We start from the raw sequence: 19,595 nt of genomic DNA, 5'->3' as shown, positions 1-19,595 counted from the left end.
AAATTGAAAAGGGGAAAACCTGATGCAATCTGGCAAAATCTTCTAAGGAAGGCTATTGCTAAAAAACGGCTGTTCTGCCAGTGATGATCATGATGTTGATGATGACGACGGTGATCATGAAGATGATGATGAATGTTAGTCTTTCACAATGTCTAATTGTTCGTGTTAAATCAGTTCTTGGGACTTCACACCATGTGGAGGTGGAGTAGTATTGCAGATGTTTCGGAGGCACATGATGCCTCCATCTTCACGGTCGAACTGTATAAGGTTGGCGAGTTTCTCGCGAGAAACACGATGCATATATATACTAATATTGTCAGAAATATGTTTGCAACGTTTCATTTTATTTCGTCTAATAAATAAAATACTTTCTAAATTCGACATAAAATACAAGGTCCTATTAGCGTTTCAGTTTATAGCATTATCTGTTATGTGACCCGAAAGTATTAAGTTTATTCTCGCTTTACGGTGGCACCAAATTAAAACTTTTTACTGAACCGACTAAACGCTTCACAGCCTCTACCGGGAAGAATCAGAACTTCGGAGTGAGTCACGTGCTTCAGGCGCGTCGTTACGATGCGAGCTGATATATTACTAAGTTTATATCTTGCATCAATTTCTGAAGAGAGGCAAGGAAACCACTACACACAATTCCCGGAAATTCAGAAACTTCGAGAAGACAGCGCCACGTGCCCTAAGAATCCAGATCGGAGAGCTACAAAATCTGATGTTAGACATAAAGTAACGGAAAACTGTAACAAACACTTCCCGTAACTGCCTGATTTTCCGAAACTTCTGAAGACTACCTTTCAGTGTGAAATTTGAAAGTTCGTACCTTGGAGAGGCGATATTAATACAACGGAGAAATAAACTGTGAAATATCTAGGAGGAATCGGGGTAGGTTAGTCGATACTATGATACGCTACCGGCTGGACGACCGGGGTTCGATTCCCGGCAGAGGCAAGATCTTTCTCTTCTCCACGGAGTCCAGAGCAACTCTGAGGCCCATCCTGCCTCCTATCCAATGGGTACTGGGGTCTCTTTCCCCTGGCGTAAGGCATACCAACTGCTTCTATTGTCGATGTCAAGAACAGTGGAGCTATACGAGTATCTCCACTCCCCCATACGTTTTCATGGCATAATGCTTAAGTAATTGTACCTTTACCTTTAAATTGTGTCTAAAGCATGCTTGGGGCGACGCGGATCTTTACATGTTTATTAGAAAGTTACCAGGTTTTACTCTCAACGCACGGTGGAAACCAGATATCCGTCAGGTTGCCCATTCAAGCTATGACGTATAAACAGGGAGGCCTATGCTGTTGATTACGGTAACAACTTTCCATTGAAATATGAAAGGACTTTAGGCCAGGCTGCTATCGAACCAAGCCAGTGTCTAGGAAGGTACAAGTATGTGTATTGCAGACACCCGTGTCGCTTGTGATCACATACAAAAGCTCACATGTGCATTCAATTCAAAATGCCAATATTTGGCCGCCGAATAAAACAGTTTCCTTGCCTCATGAAATCAATAAACGATATTTTGTCGCCGCGCGGTCTAAGGCATGAACCGTCTTAGCCCACTCAAACACTGAGATCGTGGGTTCAAATCCCACTCGAGGCATAGATGTCTGTGTGTGCGTTTATTCTGGTCTTGTGTTGTCCTGCGTGCAGGTAGCGGCCTTGCGACGGGCTGATCCCCCCTCCAAGGAGTCCTACCGATTACGTATAGATTAAGAAACTGAAAAAAGCGGCCAAGATCCAACAAGGGGCTGTAGATAGATATATAGGTGGGTGGGTAGATAGACAGACAGGCAGATACTCAGGAGGAAGGGTCAGAAGCACCTTCCATCAAGTCGGGCAGACCTACACTACCAGTTTCTGTTTACACTTGCATTGTCTACAGCACTCACTCTAAATACTGTGTTCATTTCCATCAGTTATCATGTGACGCAAGAACATTAATCTTTCTCATTGTATTTCGCGAACTTTCTGCAGGACGTAAGACAATTAATTACATATGCTTGTCTCTAGAACAGTCTTTGGAAAGAGGATGGACAAAAGACGAGGTTTTGTGATCGCTTATAAATGAACCTTTTGAAATCACAGCTTACGGGGACACCTGTGTGAACCACTGTAATTCCTGGTTACGTATCTGTCCTACAGAAGCTCAGTTTGAAGCCATTAATCTTTCAGGCCCCTGGGAGAAGGTGACGAGTGCACTGTTCCAAACGCGGCTGGAATGAATCCCACAAGTAGAAAAGCTGATCTCGTTCTTCACGGGATAAACGACTTTCTGAGATTTCATCCCTTGGAATCTATGCATTTGGTAGCAGTAACAGTAAACATGTCTAGCTAACCATCAAATAACTAACTAACTAACTAACTAACAGGTTGAAGAGTCTTGTCTTCTGGGACATAATGTCATTTAGTCCGAAGAAATTCAACCCACATTTCAGAGGGATACGTCGCTTCCATCTTCAGGTCTGAAAGAGTAAATTAAGTAATAAACTAGCATGAAGCAGGCAACAAGCAGACGTCGGCTATTCTTGCTTGACTTTCAACGCACTACACGACGTTACATGTAGTTATATAACCACAGCTGTGAGAACCTCAGATGCTATATTACTAATTGGTTATTCTTTGGGGAGAAAGAATTCCGATGATGAAGAGAGTGTCTGGTATTTTTTTTTTTTTTATTATTAGTGGGGTGGGACTAAGTCCCTTGTACTGCGGCCACTTCTGGCCTCTTGTGCCAGCCCCAGATGATAGGTGAGGGTGATTGTGGAGCAATTGGTGGAATGAAGATTGGCAGGGGAAACCGAAGTACTTGGAGAAAACCTGCCCCAGCGCCACTTTGTCCACCACAAATCTCACTTGCCCTGACCCGGGATCGAACCCGGACCGCCGCGGTGGGAAGCCAGCTATGGCGCGGCGCCAGTGTCTGGTAAGTACAGTTTCTACAGTTCCAGTTCCTCCGGCGCAATCCATGCTGATTTCCTCCTTAATCTACGATTGTGAAGATGGAGGCCGTAAGTTTCTCCGAAACTTCGGTAAATTCCTGCCAGTCTACATGGTGTCATCACACAGAAGACAGCGCACTATTCATAATTACTACCGTTAGGACGTCAAGTATTACAGCTGTGTTTGTTTGTTTATTTATTTGTGTATTTACTCTTTGTTCAAGACATAACGGGGGCACGCGGCAGCGTAGTTGGCTGTTGCACTATGTTACAAGTCTGAAGGTCCCGACTTCCATTCCCGATGAGATCGCTGGGTTTTTCAGATGACCTAATCCTTCCAACTGCGCTACGGTCCTGGGGTCGACTCAGCCTCTAACAGGAATCTTACTGCGAGGTAAAGGGTTTCCGCCGCGTAAGGCTGACAGACTCACCACCATCTGTGAGCCGATTGTCTAGATAATGTGGGAGCCTCGACGTCACATAACCCTATGATCCTATTTAAACCCTATTTAAATTATAATATTATATTCACTCATGGAGCTGAGCCCTTCTTGAGAAGCCGCCAATTGTGCAGTTACATTATTATATTATTCTTGTAAATTACATCTTCACGGTAGAGAAATCCGCGAGCGAGGAACCACCGTGAGCAGTTGGCTGCGAGGCGTTGGAGGCGATACGTTCCTCCGAAACGTCGCTTTACACAAAATCTATACGGCGCCACATTCCAGAAGACGGCATTCTTCACAGTTATAGTACTTTTTGAGAAGGTCGAGATTTTACTTTGGGGGCTCCTGTGAAGGATCCCTGTCTGGGGGCTAGAATATTTATATTCATCCGGTTTATCAAGCCGTTGCCCAGAAACGGTCGTTGTTTACAGAGTCACCGCTTAGCAACGGGTCTATACGCCACAACATGAATAAGTCTGTCTAGCCGTTCAGGCGTTAGGAATTTTCGGGTATGTACACATACAGACATACAGACAGCATCCCAAAACTAACGTTTCTCAATCGGAGGGGCTGAAAACATGTAAACCCGTAAAAATCTCGAGATAAAGAGTTCTAACTTTTTGGATATGACGCCGTGTAGTCCGTTGAGAGTCGATCGAGGCTTCGGAGGAACACGCCGCCTCTATCTTCAAGGTCGAAACATAAGCCAAACAAGAAAAGTCGGCCGAATTTCGACGGACTGCCCTACGTTATATCCCCGGCAGGAATCATCATAACCACCGCTGTGATAACCTCAAATCTTACATCACCAGAGCTGTTGTTTCACTCATACAATGATTTCCCACTACACATATATAAGGAAGGAGAAGTTTTGTTTGCTGTTACCATATTCCTGTTGGCTAGAGACGTAGCTGCCATATTAGTTCGGTGTTTCATGTTTCTTGTAGAAAGGGGACAGAAATGTGTTTCGCAGAAACTTTCAAGCAAAGTTTGTATCATCATTACAGAAGTCTTGTTTGAAGGCAAATCATTAGTACAATGTCGTTAAAAAGAATGATATTTCTCCTTCATAGACTTAAAAAAACATGGATTCCATGTATGTAAAAACTTTAACAATGTAGAACTTCCTCCTCTTCTTCCTTACTTGTGCTGCAACCCTGTGCGGCTCTTGGGCTCCCTCATAAATCTCTGGAGGTTTCGTAGCTAAAGCTAAGCTATCCCTGTAACAGGCGAGAAGGCCCATAGGGTTGTCAGACGTCGAGGTTCCCACATTTTCTAGACAATCGGCTCACAGATGGCAGTGAGGTTGTCAGCCTTATGCGCCGGCAGCCCTTTACCCCAGGAAGATTCCTAGTACTCATTTCTGTTAGAGGCTGAGTCGACCCCAGCGCTATACTGCGGCTGGAAGGATTAGGTCAACTGAAAATAAAATTCAAACTCCTCGGGACTCGAACCCGCGACCTTCCGGCTTCTAGCATAGTGCCTCAACCAACTACGATACTGCGTGCCCTCAGAGGTTTCGTAATAGTACATTTTCGCGGGGATGGGTCAGTAACACCACGTTCAACACCCAACCTGGAGCACCAGGGACTACATTTCTTCTGACCTCTCTCTCGCATGGGTGCCCCTACCAGGAACTTATGTTCCCGCCAGCATAGCTCTCAAGATCATGTTGGTGCACAAACATCTTCGCAACGATATTGCGGTAGTCCTCAAGGAAGATGAACATGAAACATAAATTACAAATTAAGGACTCCTGTATGTCGAACAATAACAAATCTTCCGTAATATCTGACTCTCTGGAATGAAACTCGAAACACTGCGAACCTCAGGCCGCGCTTGTACCTCGTCCTTAATAAAAGAAAATATCCACTCGCTTAATGCCATGAGGTAGCAATTCCATTGACACCAGTTTAGATAAAAATAAAACGGACTACGTTCCCTTGTCAGTGACGTAAGTTCCATGAAACGTTTGAAAGAAAATTATATTTTTTGGAGACAGGATAATTGAAGAGAATATTTTGACAGAAGAGGGATCAGGTGACAGGAGGTTCGACAAAACTGCATAATGAGGAGCTTCATAACTTATACTCTTCTCAAAGTATAATTACAATGATCAAGTCAATTCGGCCCTGTATTTTACAAATAATGTAAGTACGTATATGTAACGGCTTTTCCAGATAAATATATTTATTTGCACTCAAAAGCAGGGTTTAGTGATGCATATGGAAGTTATTTCCGTCCGAGGCATGAAAATTCCTATGTAGTTATTGTCAGTCTGTGTTGCTGGTGTCAGGGGTCACGCGGATGGACATGTTGATCGCAGCAAAGCCATGTGGGTTAGTCTGAGGTACGTCGCACATAACTAAATGTATAATTAGCCACGATATGATATTCAAATGGATTAAGATTAAATGCGCTACAGATAGTAACAGGACGAGTAATTTCAGCGGGAATTACGGGCACAAGCCTCCTGAAATGAGGTGGGTTAGCTCAGAAATGTGTGGGCTGAACTACAGTGCTCAGAATGCTGGCGAGAGCAATATTCCTCCTTTCATTAACAGTCCAGTGGGGTAGCTCTCATGTTTTGTATTCGGGAAGTTCTGGGTTCAAATCTAGGCTCCGGGACCGCCTATCCTCGTGGTTGAACAAGTGGCCCTCTTCGTCTTCTTCAAACCTCGACTGAGACATGGTTGAATGTATAGCCCTCCTGGTTCATATTCCATGAAGTTCTGGGTTAAAATCTCCGGCAACCGCCTATTCTGACTAATATCTTCCGTGGTTTCCCTCAGTTTCCTCAGAAGAATGCTGAAAGAGTACCTTTACTTTACAATAAGAGCATTTCATTTCACATGCTTTTAGATTCATCATTCACAAGTCGCAATATTTCGATGTTGTATAACATAAGCAGCAGAAAGGAAGTGCTGAGTAAAATCAAGAACCGGTCATTCAGTCCCAGTATCTGACTGCGTTACCTCCGAGAGACACAAATATAAGCGCCTGGAAGGTTTCGAGAGCCGGTCTGGACGTCGTATTTATTTATTTATATTATTTCATTATTCACGCGTTGTTTAAAGAGGACGTGTCATGTCTGTTTCAGTACAGCGAAGAGTAATGGACTAGACGAGCAGAGAATCGTCATTCGATTCCCGGCAGGGGCAAGAGGTTTTTCTCTTCTTGACAGGGTACAGAAGAGCTCCGGGGCCCACCCGGTCTCCTGTGCAGTGTATAAGAATGCGTGGAACCAGACTTACAAAACTCCACACGATTTCATGGCGTGCAGTTTTGATTAAACACAGAACCAACTTTACTTATTTGCCTAAATTTAATCATTCTGTCAGCACGTTACAAAAGAGTGGGTGGATTCATCAGGGATTATGAATCTGATAGCGCTTGGTAGGAAACCGAAGTGGCCTAATCCAGGTATGTCCCACAATTTTCCTGGAGAGACCAAGGAAAACCCACGAAATCCTCAGGGTAGACGATGTTGCGGACGAGATTCAAACCGATCACCTCCCGAATAGAAGTTAATAACGATACCGCTATACCGAGCCATTAAGCAGGAAGGCTGGTGAACGATGATTTAAAAAAGTTTTGAAGCAAGTGTAAATAAAGGTAATGTTATCCCCATAAGAAGCCGTAGAGACCCATAGGGTTCTGAGACGTCGAGGTTCCTATATTTTCTAGACAATCGGCTTACATATGGCGGTGAGGTTGTCAGCCTTACGCGCCGGCCGTCCTTTACCCCCGGGATTATTCCTGGTACTCATTTCTGTTAGAGGCTGAGTCGACTCCAGGGCCATAGTGCGGCTGGAAGGATTAGGTCAATTGAAAAATCCAATGATCGCATCGGAAATCGAACCCGCGATCCTCCTACTTGTAGCATAGTACCTCAACCAACTACGCTACCGCCTACCCCCTGAAAGGAAACTTACGTAGCGTAATCTGATACACTATCCAGACATTTGCCTAAGGCACTGAAGAAAATCAAGAGAACTTTACTCGGAGTAGTCACGTGAACTCCGGAATTCCCGATTGGGAAACACAAGTGAGAGCTCAACTAATCGGACATGTTTGCTGCGGATATGAACGGCCTTAGTTCCAAGCCTCCCAAGAACCTTCATGACGTGGCCCTTAGGCACAAGCAGAATTTCCTCTATGCCTTCCTGAAACATGTAGTTATGACACAAACTGTTTTCATTGATCCAATTTAATCAGAATATAAAAAATGTTTTTTTGCACGCGTTTGGAGGATCCTGGAGGAACGCGGTAGCGTAGTTGGGTGAGGAACTGTGCTACAAGCCGGAAGGTCGAGGGTTCGATTCACGATTTTTCAATTGTCCTAATCTTTCCAGCCGCACTATGGCCCTAGGGTCGACTCAGCATCCAACAGAAATTAGTACCAGGAAACTTCCTGAGGCAAAGGGCGGCCAGCGCGTAAGGCTGACAACCTCACCGCCATCTTTATGCCGGTTGTCTAGAAAATGTGGGAGCCTCGACGTCTCACAACCCTATGGGCCTCCACGGCCTCTTACAGGGATAGCTTTACCTTTACCTTTCGAGGATCCTATGGCTGCGCCTGCCACGATTATTGTGGTCTTTGATGTATCATCGTGTAATGCAGAAGAGTGATACCTGTGTTTCGGACAATTTGTTTGCGTCTATCTTCAAGGCAGAAGACCTGCTCTTAAGATGGAGGCAAAAGATCCTCCTCGGACGCTGGCAAATATCGGACTACTGACGTCACACGTCGGAAGGTAACTCAGATCCCACAGAGAAGCACACAGCGCCCCTAGAAACGTAGGCAAACATTCGCGTTGTAATGCGACTTGTTGCGCGGCGAGGCTTCTGAATAATACAACACAGCGAGCAGGGTTAGGCTCGCGTTTCTATAGCACATTTACTCTATGAAGTAGGTCACGTCATACCCTGTGTACGTAATCTTGGGGAACAAAAGCCCGCTGTATATACGTTTGAATATCCCACTGGCTTATGAATACCGAAAGTATGTTTAAAATAGAAACTAGTTAACTTCCTAAGGTTGACGCACCCGTGTACAGAGTGATTCTAAATTACTGTCGGGGTCGGAGTATGAAAGTGTAACTCAATGCGGCGAATACAGCGTTGCCAAATAAACATTTTTGTGTTACACTTTCATATTCCGTGAGCAGTTTTATTTTGTTACTTCCGGTCTGAAAATTATAAGCCACGGAAAACTCGAAAATAATTTAGAATCACCCTGTATATCATTACCTGTTAATGACGCAATCTCATTTTTCATTATTATTATTATTATTATTATTATTATTATTATTATTATTATTATTATTATTGCTATAATTATTGTTGCTGTTGTTGTTATGGCTCTACAGCCCTTTGTTGGGACTTCGCTCATTTCAGTTTCTTCATCCTATACGCAATCGGTAGGACTCCTTGGACGGAAAATCAGCCGTCTCAAGGCCGCCACCTACACACAGAACAGCACAAAGAATAAAAGCACATAACACTGACTTCCATGCCTTGAGTGGGATTCGAACCCACGATCCCAGTGTTTGAGAGAGCGAAGACAGTTCATGCCTACAGCTCCTGGTATACAGTGGTTGCAGGATGAGACAATTCATTTTAAAGATACGGAGTGTTAGGTTTGCTTTCAAAAATGTTTTCATTTTGATTAATATTATCTGGTATATTTTCCCCTCTCCTTTTATTTTCTCTTCAAAACCTAGTGGAGTGGGCAGATACCTGACTTGACCAGAAGGACACCCAGTTTTCTTGGCTTACAGCGCGAGTCCATACTTCCACTGATCTGCGGCTGATCGGAGACCAGGATCGAAATCGTTTTAGGAGATACCACATAAGTTTAGTTCCTCTTCCCAGTACCTCCTGGAACAGAAACTGCTCTCTCTCTCTCAAAGCGGTAAAATGAACGGCCCAAAAGACTTCGGTGCTATCGCTGTAAGTTACATAGAACACATAGCTAAGTATGTGTACACAGAAACTTACTATTTCCGGTTGATTTGCTATTGAAATGAAATATATTCCATTCTGAATCTTAAAATATGTTTTTTATGTATTCATAAGGGGCACCCGGTAGCGTAGTTGGTTGAGACACTATGCTACAAGCCGGAGGTCGCGGGTTAGAGTCCCGATGAAGTGGATTCTTTTTTCAATTGACCTAATCCTGCCAGCCGCACTGTGTCCCTACAGTCGATTGAGCTTCTAACATAAATGAGTACCAGGAATCTTCCTAGAGGTAAAGGGCCGCCGGCGCGTAAGGCTGACAACCTTACCGCCATCTTTGAGCCGATTGTCTAGATAATGTGGGAGCCTCTACATCTCACAGCACTATGGGCCTCCATGGCCTGTTACAGGGATAGCTTTGCCTTACATATTGATACTAAAAGTAAAGCTATCCCTGTACCAGGCCGTGAAGGCCCATAGGGTTGTGAGACGTTGAGGATCCCACATTATCTAGACAATCGGCTCAAAGATGGCGGTAAGGTTGTCAGCCTTACGCGCCGGCGGCCCTTTACCTCTAGGAAGATTCCTGGTACTCATTTATGTTAGAAGCTCAATCGACTGTAGGGACACAGTGCGGCTGGCAGGATTAGGTCAATTGAAAAAAGAATCCACTTCATCGGGACTCTAACCCGCGACCTCCGGCTTGTAGCATAGTGTCTCAACCAACTACGCTACCGGGTGCCCCTTATGAATACATAAAAAACATATTTTAAGATTCAGAATGGAATATATTTCATTTCAATAGCAAATCAACCGGAAATAGTAAGTTTCTGTGTACACATACTTAGCTATGTGTTCTATGTAACTTACAGCGATAGCACCGAAGTCTTTTGGGCCGTTCATTTTACCGCTTTCTGCTAGAACAAACACCTTTCATGTGCTACCCGTCATGATCCGATATCCACCCCTGCGTCCTCTGCAATATTTTCTTCAATCACATATGCACTAACACTTCTAAACACTTTCCTCCAATCGAAGAATTACCTACCCTACACTCGGCGCTACAGCCCTGGGTGAGCCTTGGCCTCCTCTACAACCAGTCTCCACAACCAAAGCGTGCTGCCATAGGAATTGACCCACGCCTGATGACCCAAAGCTGGTTGTTAGGTTTCTGAACAAACTTCTTTTTACAGCATGAGGTCACCCTCATGCCCAACCCCAACCTGGAAGGCCAGGGTATCTCTCTTAGTCTCGACTCTACACTTTGGCCTTTCCGGCATGGGTGACCCTACCGGGGGCATAGCTCTCCAGGTCACAGGGTCACAACAAGGTGGAGACAACTTTGGGCGGAAACGAAGAATTAAAATTATAAAAAAAAAAATTGTTACCTCGCAGCCTTCCGTTTGCTGTGCTGTATAAATTTGTAATTGCAAAGAGAGGCGCTTCTCTCCCCACTCTTCACGGCCTGACAGACAAACGCACTGTATTCCATTACACTTGGCTTCCACCTGAGATTCTGGCAAGAGGCGCCAGGAAGACAGATGAAGGGAGAGCGAGAGAACAAGACAAATGGAGAAGTGTTTGTCTCGATAAGAGAACAGGGTAGCAACGAGAAGAGGCGGATAGCCCAGCTGGAACTTCTGCTGCTCTAGTGGAGGGCTTTTGTGAACACGGTAATGAACCTTCGGGTTCCATAAAATGCTGGGAAGTTCTTGAGTAGCTGCACAATTGGCTGAGCTCCGTGAATGAGTGACTGACATGCCTACAAATTCACACAAGATCCTACCTGTTAAGGAGCATATTGTCCACCAGATCCTGGGCCAGCTCACTCCGTATGCTAGCCAGATGTCCACCCCGTCTGTTGCATTCCATCTCAGCTTCTTGCCAGGGCAGCCTCAGATCCTCCACAGCGGTAACGCAGAACTGCCTCACAGACACCCACCCGAAGCCACACTGCTCCACCACTTCAGCAATCGCCTGTGCATGGTACCACAGCTTCAGCGCTGGGATGTTCACTGTATCTTGACCGCTCTGTTCAGACTCCTGATGTATCACAACCCTCAACGTAACACTGTTCTCACGTGACAACACTCTGATATCACGTCTGGGATCCCCCTTCCTCGTACAATGCGCCCACGTGGATGCGCCGTCCCACAGACGGGTCAGCATACCGGAGCATGGCGGGTCAGGATCGCTGTAAGCAAGCTGTGTGAGCGCCAAGTCCTGATGCGAGCCTTGCGGTGTTACCGGGTGGTGCTCAGACGTATGACGTCCGTGTTCTTCTGCGCTCAGAAGACGTACCTCTCCAGTCTGCAGGTGAAGAGATATGCGATTTCCATACGGTAGATGAATTCTGAAAGTGCAGTGCAGACCTGCCGTAGGCCGTAGAAGCAAAGTGTCATTTTTCGATGTTAGAGTTACGTTGTAACAGTAATCAACTAGGCGATATGTGAAAGCAAAAATGGGGTTTCCGTGAAGGTGGAGAGAAGGCGTTACCGAAGAAGTTGCTGATGATAACGATGATGCTGGGAAGTAGAACCGACGACCGGAAGGGGGAAGTTCTTCGAGTTTCCCGCACAATTGTTGGTGACGACTTTTAGCGGCCCTGGAAGGAACTGTGGGTTTCTGAGCAGCAGAAGAGTTCGCGCTTTGAGGAACTGAAGAAGAAGAGAACTGAAGAAAGTCTCCTGCGGGGCACGGCACGTTGAGGCGCGTTAGTTCGACAACCAGACCGCGGCGATCCGTCTCGGCAGCGGTCGAGCCAGGGAAGAACACTTGACAGTCTTTTGTTTGACGAGGAAAGGCTTTCCACGAAACGTTGGTACGAGTCGGCCAAAGGGAGAGCTGGCAGTCTGTGAACACACATAAATTCATCAGTATTAGTGAAATAACGATAGCCGGGAGAGCTCAGGTGGTACAACCACGGGCTTCGGAATCGATGGCCGGGGTTCGATTTCTGGGAGGGGTAACAGATTTTTCTTTATTCCACAGCGTCTAGACGGCCTACCCAGCCTCTTATCCAATGGGTACCAGGGGTTATTTCTCTGGGAGTAAATCGGTAGGGGCGTGAAGCTTACCACTCACCTCGATGGCGAGGTCAAGAAACGCGGAGTTATTCCGCTCCCCCCATACGTTTTCATGGATTGGTGTTTAATTAATTAAGCACAGGGACAACTTTACCGATTTACATAACTTAAAGCCAAAGCACCAAATTTAATTCCTGCCCTTTAAAGAGTTTATTTTTATATCATTTCGTGGGGGAGGGACAACTCATTCCTTGTAGTGAGCAGGTTAAGGGCTGAACGACCAGTAAATCGGCGTTCCATTCTCAGCAGGAACAGTGATTCTTTTCATCCCCACAGCAGCCTACTTTGCTTCGTATCCAACGGAAACTGTAGTTATATCTGAGGGGGTAAAGCGGCCGGGACGTGAACCCGACTACTCATCTCCATCTTTAAGACAGTACCCAAATCCTTTCCAGTTCTTCGTCATTCTATCTTCCATCCTACCATTCGAAACAATGACAGCGTAAGAGGACAAGCCGTAGACAGAAAATACTGTCTATCTATCCATCTCCCTATCTATGTATCTAATTATCTATCTATCCATTTCTCTATCTATGTATCTCTCTATCTACAGTTCTTCTGTTGGACCTTGGCCGCTTTTTCAGTTTCTTAATCCTGTTCGTAGTGGGTAGGGCTTCTTGGACGGGGGATCAGCCCGTCGCAAGGCCGCTACCTAGGCCGTGCCATAGCTCAAGAGGTTAGTCGCTGGCTTCCCACCGCGGCGGACCGGGTTGGAGCCCGGGTCTGGTCAAGTGGGATTTGTGATGGACAAAGTGGTGCTGGGGCAGTTTTTCCCCGAGTAATTCGGTTTCCCCTGCCAATCCTCATTCCACCAAATTCTCCATCATCATAATCACGCGGGGCAGGCTACAATAGGCCAATCAGTGGCCGCCGTGCCGAGTGGACCCAGTTGGAGTCCACCCCCAACTAAGCGAATTAAAAAGAAAGGCCGCTACCTACACACAGAACTAATGCATACAGAGTGGGATTCGAACCCACAGCCCCATCGTTCGAGCGGGCGACGACAGTTCATGCCTTAGACAGGAAAGGAAATACTATGAAGACAGCAGTCTGCTGGGATGTGGCGCCATGTAGATATTGTGTTAACCTACGTTTCGGAGGAACGAATTGCCTCCATCTTCAGGGTAGAACACAAAAGAAGAAACTCCGCAAGCGAGGAACCGGCGCGACAGAGTAATCTGCGTAACCTCGGATCTTAGAAGAAAATACTAGGCCACATAGAACTATTGTCTGCTCTTTGGTTTGTGTGACGTTTAACGACGCTGTCAGTATGTAGAATAGACGGTGCCCAATGATATGTTGACAGATGAATGATGATGTGGAAAGGATTTGGAAGGAAGCGTTCGTTGTTTAATCTACGCCATTGCTGGATGTCGGACGGTTCGGATTTCGAATCCCAGTAGGGTCAAGCATTTTCTCTTCTTCACGTCATCCAGACCGTTTCTAGGGCCCACCGAGATTCCTATACAATGGGTAACCTCGGGCCTTCTCCACGGGGGTAAAGAGGCCGGGGCGTGAAGCTGACCACTCACTTTCAACTCGTTCCCAGGTCAAGAGAATACAAGCCTACTGCGTTACCTCTAGAACGGCCAGGGTGGCCGCGCGGTCTAAGGCTGGGATCTTGGCTTCGAATCCCATTCGAGACAGGGATGTCTGTGTGCGTTTATTCTGTGTTTGTGTTCTGTATGTAGGTAGCGGCTTTGTGACGGGCTGATCCCCCGTCCAAGGAGTCCTACCGTCTGTGTATAGGATTAAGGAACTGAAAAGGCGGCCAAGGTCCAACAATAGGAGACTGTAGAGTTATAGATAGACAGAGCTGGATCTACAAGTCATGGCTGAATGCCACTTAAAACAGTCGGTCAAGGCCGTACATATGCACCAGCATGTCTGCCTTTGCAGACGTCTCCCAGGGGACTAGAAACTTCCCGCAATAGTTGCTGAAGCTGTAGTCCACAGACCAAGCCATTTTGCTGACGCGTGTGGCTGGCTGAGGTTCAACTAAACGGCGAACTGAGAAACTCTATTCGTATGATCTGAGGTTCTTGCAGCGGTCCCTTCTGGGATATGTCGAGAGCCTGCTAGTAGCAAGCAACGTCGTTGCCCGCTCGCTTGGTTCACTCTTCTACACTGAAGATGGAGGCAGTAGTTTCTTCTGAAAAATCCGTACCTTCAAATGCTGATTGGGGGAGAGAGATACGGACATAGACACACAAACAGTGTGGAGATCGCGTAAGCCTATATTTATTTATTCTTCTAGATAAAGAAAGTAGGCTATGAAGTACAAATACTACTGAGTTTCTGGTGATATCTTTACTTCAGATTTTCTCCTTTTGTCCCATACGCGCTACACGCTCCAGCCATCTCATACTCGTTGATAATCCCAATATCATATGGCGATAAATACAGATTATGAACCTCATTACGTTTTCTTCTCCAGGCATATGGCGATAAATACAGATTATGAAGCTCAATGCGTATGCTTCTTCAGGCATATGGCGATAAATACAAATTATGAAGCTCATTACGTATTCTTCTTCAGGCATATGGCAATAAATACAAATTATGAAGCTCATGACGTATTCTTCTTCAGGCATATGGCGATAAATACAGATTATGAACCTCATTACGTTTTCCTCTTCAGGCATATGGCGATAAATACAGATTATGAAGCTCAATGCGTATTCTTCTTCAGGCATATGGCGATAAATACAAATTATGAAGCTCATTTCTTCAGACACCTGCTACTTTTCAAACATCTAGGAGTACATATTGTTCTCAGCGCCATCTTCTCATGCGTGCTTCATGTCTCTTCTTAACGTGAGAGACCATGTTTTACACCCATAAAAACAAAACATTAGTAATACTATAAATAAATTTACCATTCTTTGATTAGCTTGTGTATGCATCTATCTATGTACCTTCTCTTCTCTGAAAATGCTTAGAGACATTTCCGACTTGCCTATGCCACGTTTGGTACAAATGGACACGGCGTCTGGAGACACAATTAACTTACAGGCATAAATTATGATATACAATTGGCTTACTGATTGACTTATTAACTAACTAACTAACTACCGCATACACACATGGTATACAGCCTACACAACTTCTGCATACAATATTAATTAATAATTCAATTATGCATAAATTAAAAATAAGCTCACTGGTACCAACATTTTAATAGATTTTATAATGAAATAAAAACACGTGCGACGTTTACCAGTTTCTACTACATCAGAGTTGAGGCAGCAAACAGGTCAAACAGTGAGACTCTGGCATCTTCCTTCGCAACCTTCAGATAATCCCGTGTGACTTCATGTGAGACACATGGCGACGGGAGTAGCGACAGAGGATGTTCTTCTCCGAAGTTCTTCGTGTCTCCCAGGCTATTCGTCATTTCTTCATTGCTCCACATTGCTCCATCAGTCCCTGAGCCATTAACACACCCCCAGTTATTGTGTGAGGTGAGTAAGTAAAGCTGTCCCTTTGCTTAACTAATTAAGCACTATGCCATGAAAGCGTAGGTGGGAGTGGTTATATAGAGGCACGTTTTCTTGACCTCGGCACTAGCTGGTGGTGAGTGGTCAGCTTCAAGCCCCGGCCGCATTACCCCTTGTACAGGGGGCTGGGTGGGCCCCAGAGCCGGTCTGGACGCCGCGAAAAGAAAATACTTGACCCTACCGGGACTCGAACTGTGACCCCTCCGTCGTCCTACCCGTAGCCAATCGTTACAGAATACGATATCCCGGCTCATCTTGAGTGAAAGCGAAAGCTATAATATAATATAATATAATAAATAATATATATATATCCCTGTAACAGGCCGTGGAGGCCCATAGGGTTGTGAGACGTTGAGGTTCCCATATAATCTAGACAATCGACTCGAAGATGGCGGTTGAGTCGAGCCCAGGGCCATAGTGCGGCTGGAAGGATTAGGTCAGTTGAAGAAAAAAGTCCAGCTCATCGGTACTCGAAACCGCGACCTTCCGGTTTGCAGCATGGTGCCTCATCTTGGGTGAGGCACAGGCTACATTCTCAAACCTGACCCCTGGGTTGCGCGCGAAGAGAAGCATGGCAAAGAAGAAGAAGATGGGCAGTGGTTTAGCTGCACTGCGGGAGATGAGTGTGTCGCGCCGTAACTAGGGCCACTCTACAATCCTTACTTCTGTGGACTCCACTAATTCCTCTGCGCATTCTGCTGAGAACGGCCAGGTCTATACACACGGACTGTAGCGAGATTTATGGATGCCGTAGTTACTGCAAATGGAACTTTCGTAGCCCGGTAATGACTGCTCGATAGACATATTTTCCTCCAACAGAAATGTTTCTTTTCTTCTTTCCAGGCCGATGTAATGGTCCCATTCGGTCGATAATAGCTACCAATCATCCCCATCTGATATTATACCTCCACACAAAGTGACAATAGCTTTGTGGTCAATACGAAATATGTGAATTCTTTTGTTTGGGTTTCTACGTCTCTCCTCCCTGTTGAACCATTTTATTTGTTGTAGCTTCTGTCCCGTTTCATAAACCCGGGCTCTATGTCACACAACATCTCTTTACGAAAGACAAAAACTCATATCTGCTGAAAGTTTGCTGCGACATTTCGTGACTTTGCACAGAACTTCGAGACCAGAGATATTGTGTTCTGAGATGTCACGTTGTATACCATGATAAACCGTTACCATCATGTCGGATGTACCTGACGCCTCTTTCTTCAGGACAGAATAAACTTAAACTATTTATAAAGCGAACAATGTACGCAGTAGTGCGTAGTTGGTTGAGGCACTATGTTACAGCCGGAAGTTCGCGGGTTCGATTCCCGATGTCTTTGGATAATTTTCTATTTACCTAATCCTTCCAGACGCATTTATGGCCTGGGTTCGACCCAGCCTCTAACAGAAATGAGTACCAGGAATCTTCCTGGGGAGTAAAGGACGGCCGGAAGGCTGACAACCTAATCGCCATGTGTGAGCCGATTGTCTAGAAAACGTGGGAGCCGCCCTTCAACGCCCAGGAAGATTTCTGGTACTCATTTCTGTTAGAGGCTGAGTCGATCCCAGGACCATAGTGCGGCTGGAATGATTAGGTCAACGCCTCTGACAACATTATCATCCCATTAGAGTAAGTATTTCTTCATGCCTGAAGTAAGTGAAGTGATGTATCACTTAGCCATCAGCAGATGATGCGTTTATGTCGGTGACAGCTGTGAGCAGAGGCATTGCGATCATCTACTCGTAGCAGCTCATGCGGGAGTCGTCTCTACAGGCAGACAGTTCATCACCATCAGCCTGACGTCATGAGGCAGCATCAATCCTTCCCGCCCGCTGCGTGTTCTCATACATAACAAGCAGTATTTAGCAAGAAGTGGCCATTCTGTGTTTCCAAGTAACAGTACTGAAACTCCACTGAGGAAATTACATGATATGGACGTTCCGGTATTGCGCATTCATGTGGACGCAGATTTTAATGGTATGAAATCAGGAATCCATGTGCGTGTAATATGTAAAAATTTGGTTCTCATCTCACAGAAAATCAAGGACCAACCGGTTAATCCTGATAATCGTAATTGAATTAATACGGATGTGGGTTGGACATGTAGTATGAGTGGGAGGAAGAGAAACGCACAAAGGAACTTTGGAGACCTAGAAGCAGATGCGAGGGCAGCATATATTCTATTTTTGCTACATAGGCGTAAAATTGTTTCGGTTTCTCAGGGTGGGGTCCATACTGTGGCCTTCTACTGATATGGACATCAGTGCCAAGGCGCTGTTTCGTTTTATATATATATAGCTAGGTGCTGTGTAATCATGAGATTTGTCATTGTCATTACGAAATTTCTGAGACAGCAGTAGCGAACTATTGAACGTTAACGAGTTTCACGAACGAGGGAGCAAGTTTTTATTTCGGTGTATCTTGTATATCTTATGAGTACTCATTCTATTTTGATGTGGACATGTGATGTGTAGTATGTTGCAAAAAGACCTTTTACGATTGACTATTAGCGCGTGTTATTCATGGCAGATTGCTTTAAACCTCGGCCTCGACGTATCGTTCGATAACTTGAAGGCCAAAGATGATGACATCAGAGGAAGAAAAAGGGTCAGAGATTATGACACCATAAGAAATTCAAATGCCAGAGAAGAAGAAATGCAAAGTCCAAAGATGATGAGACCAGAGGAAATGCAAACACCAAATATGATGACACCTAAGGGAAAGCATAGGCCAGAGATGACGAAACAAGAGTAAATTCAAAGGTCAGAGATGAAGACAGAAGAGGAAACGCAAAGACCAGAGATTATGACACCGCTACTTACCGCCGAGAAGAGGAACAGAGCGCTGCAGCTCGACGATCATCTTGCTGGACCGAGGCCTGAACCTCAACCTGCAACAATACAAACACAACTAAACCACTCAATTCTAATGCACGAGTATTATAACACTGATCGTATTTCGCAAGAGAAGCTATCAGCAGCTGCTTAAGATCTTGATGCTGGTTGCATCTGTTCATTGTTATTTCACCGCGCACCACTTCACTGTTCTCTCCATACGTCGTGTGGCTGGCAGCACAGAACTTAGTCTCGTCTCACAGTACGCCCCGTTTCCCTTCCGTTCCTCTCGTCCTGGTAGCACGCGCATGCGCTCCCTCCCCAGTTCTGGTCACACCACAATATCCACATTGTTTTGGGTACCAGTTTAATGTAATGTAAATTATATTGTGGCATATTTGTTCAAAGCAAGAACTGTAGAGCCAGAGAAACAGCCGTTGCTAACAAATGGCTAGAAAATAACATCCATTTCTAGGCAACGGCCGCGAAACAGACAGCGGAATGACGCCCGTTGCTAGAGAGCAAATCCTTAATAAGCAAGAACAGACGACTGCTGCTATAAAACAGCTCGGTAAAAACGTCCCGGGGCAACGGATACAAGAAAGAACGGGGTTGTCTATGCGTCCTTGCAAAGGGGTTATGAGGAAGACAATTGCGGCAACCGAGTCAGTTATGTAAGAAAGTGCGAAAAAAAGAGAAACTACTCAACATACAACATAATGTTAATACTTTCAGATGATTTTAAATGTACCCATAATAAATCTCTTTTTATTGCACGAGCCTCTGAAGATAGTCCCATGGGACCGAAACACG

The 19,595-nt window shown here is 45.3% G+C and overlaps 1 protein-coding gene across 1 annotated transcript in view; it reads right to left on the bottom strand.

Moving 5' to 3' along the window:
• Nucleotides 1–18,833, bottom strand: part of LOC111872399 — a 70,068-nt gene extending 51,235 nt beyond the window's left edge. Inside the window, exons 1-2 of the mRNA XM_023866251.2 lie at nt 18,771–18,833; nt 11,154–12,219 (exon numbers count right to left, since the gene is read on the bottom strand). Coding sequence (XP_023722019.2) covers nt 11,154–12,219; nt 18,771–18,810 — 1,106 coding nt within the window. The 5' untranslated portion in view covers nt 18,811–18,833. The remainder of the gene's footprint in view (nt 1–11,153; nt 12,220–18,770) is intronic.
• Between the last annotated feature and the right edge of the window lie 762 nt (nt 18,834–19,595).

This window comes from Cryptotermes secundus, unplaced genomic scaffold (assembly GCF_002891405.2).
Source record: "Cryptotermes secundus unplaced genomic scaffold, Csec_1.0 scaffold247, whole genome shotgun sequence".
Classification (NCBI taxonomy): Eukaryota; Metazoa; Arthropoda; class Insecta; order Blattodea; family Kalotermitidae; genus Cryptotermes; species Cryptotermes secundus.
This window is presented reverse-complemented; position numbering and strand designations above follow the sequence as displayed.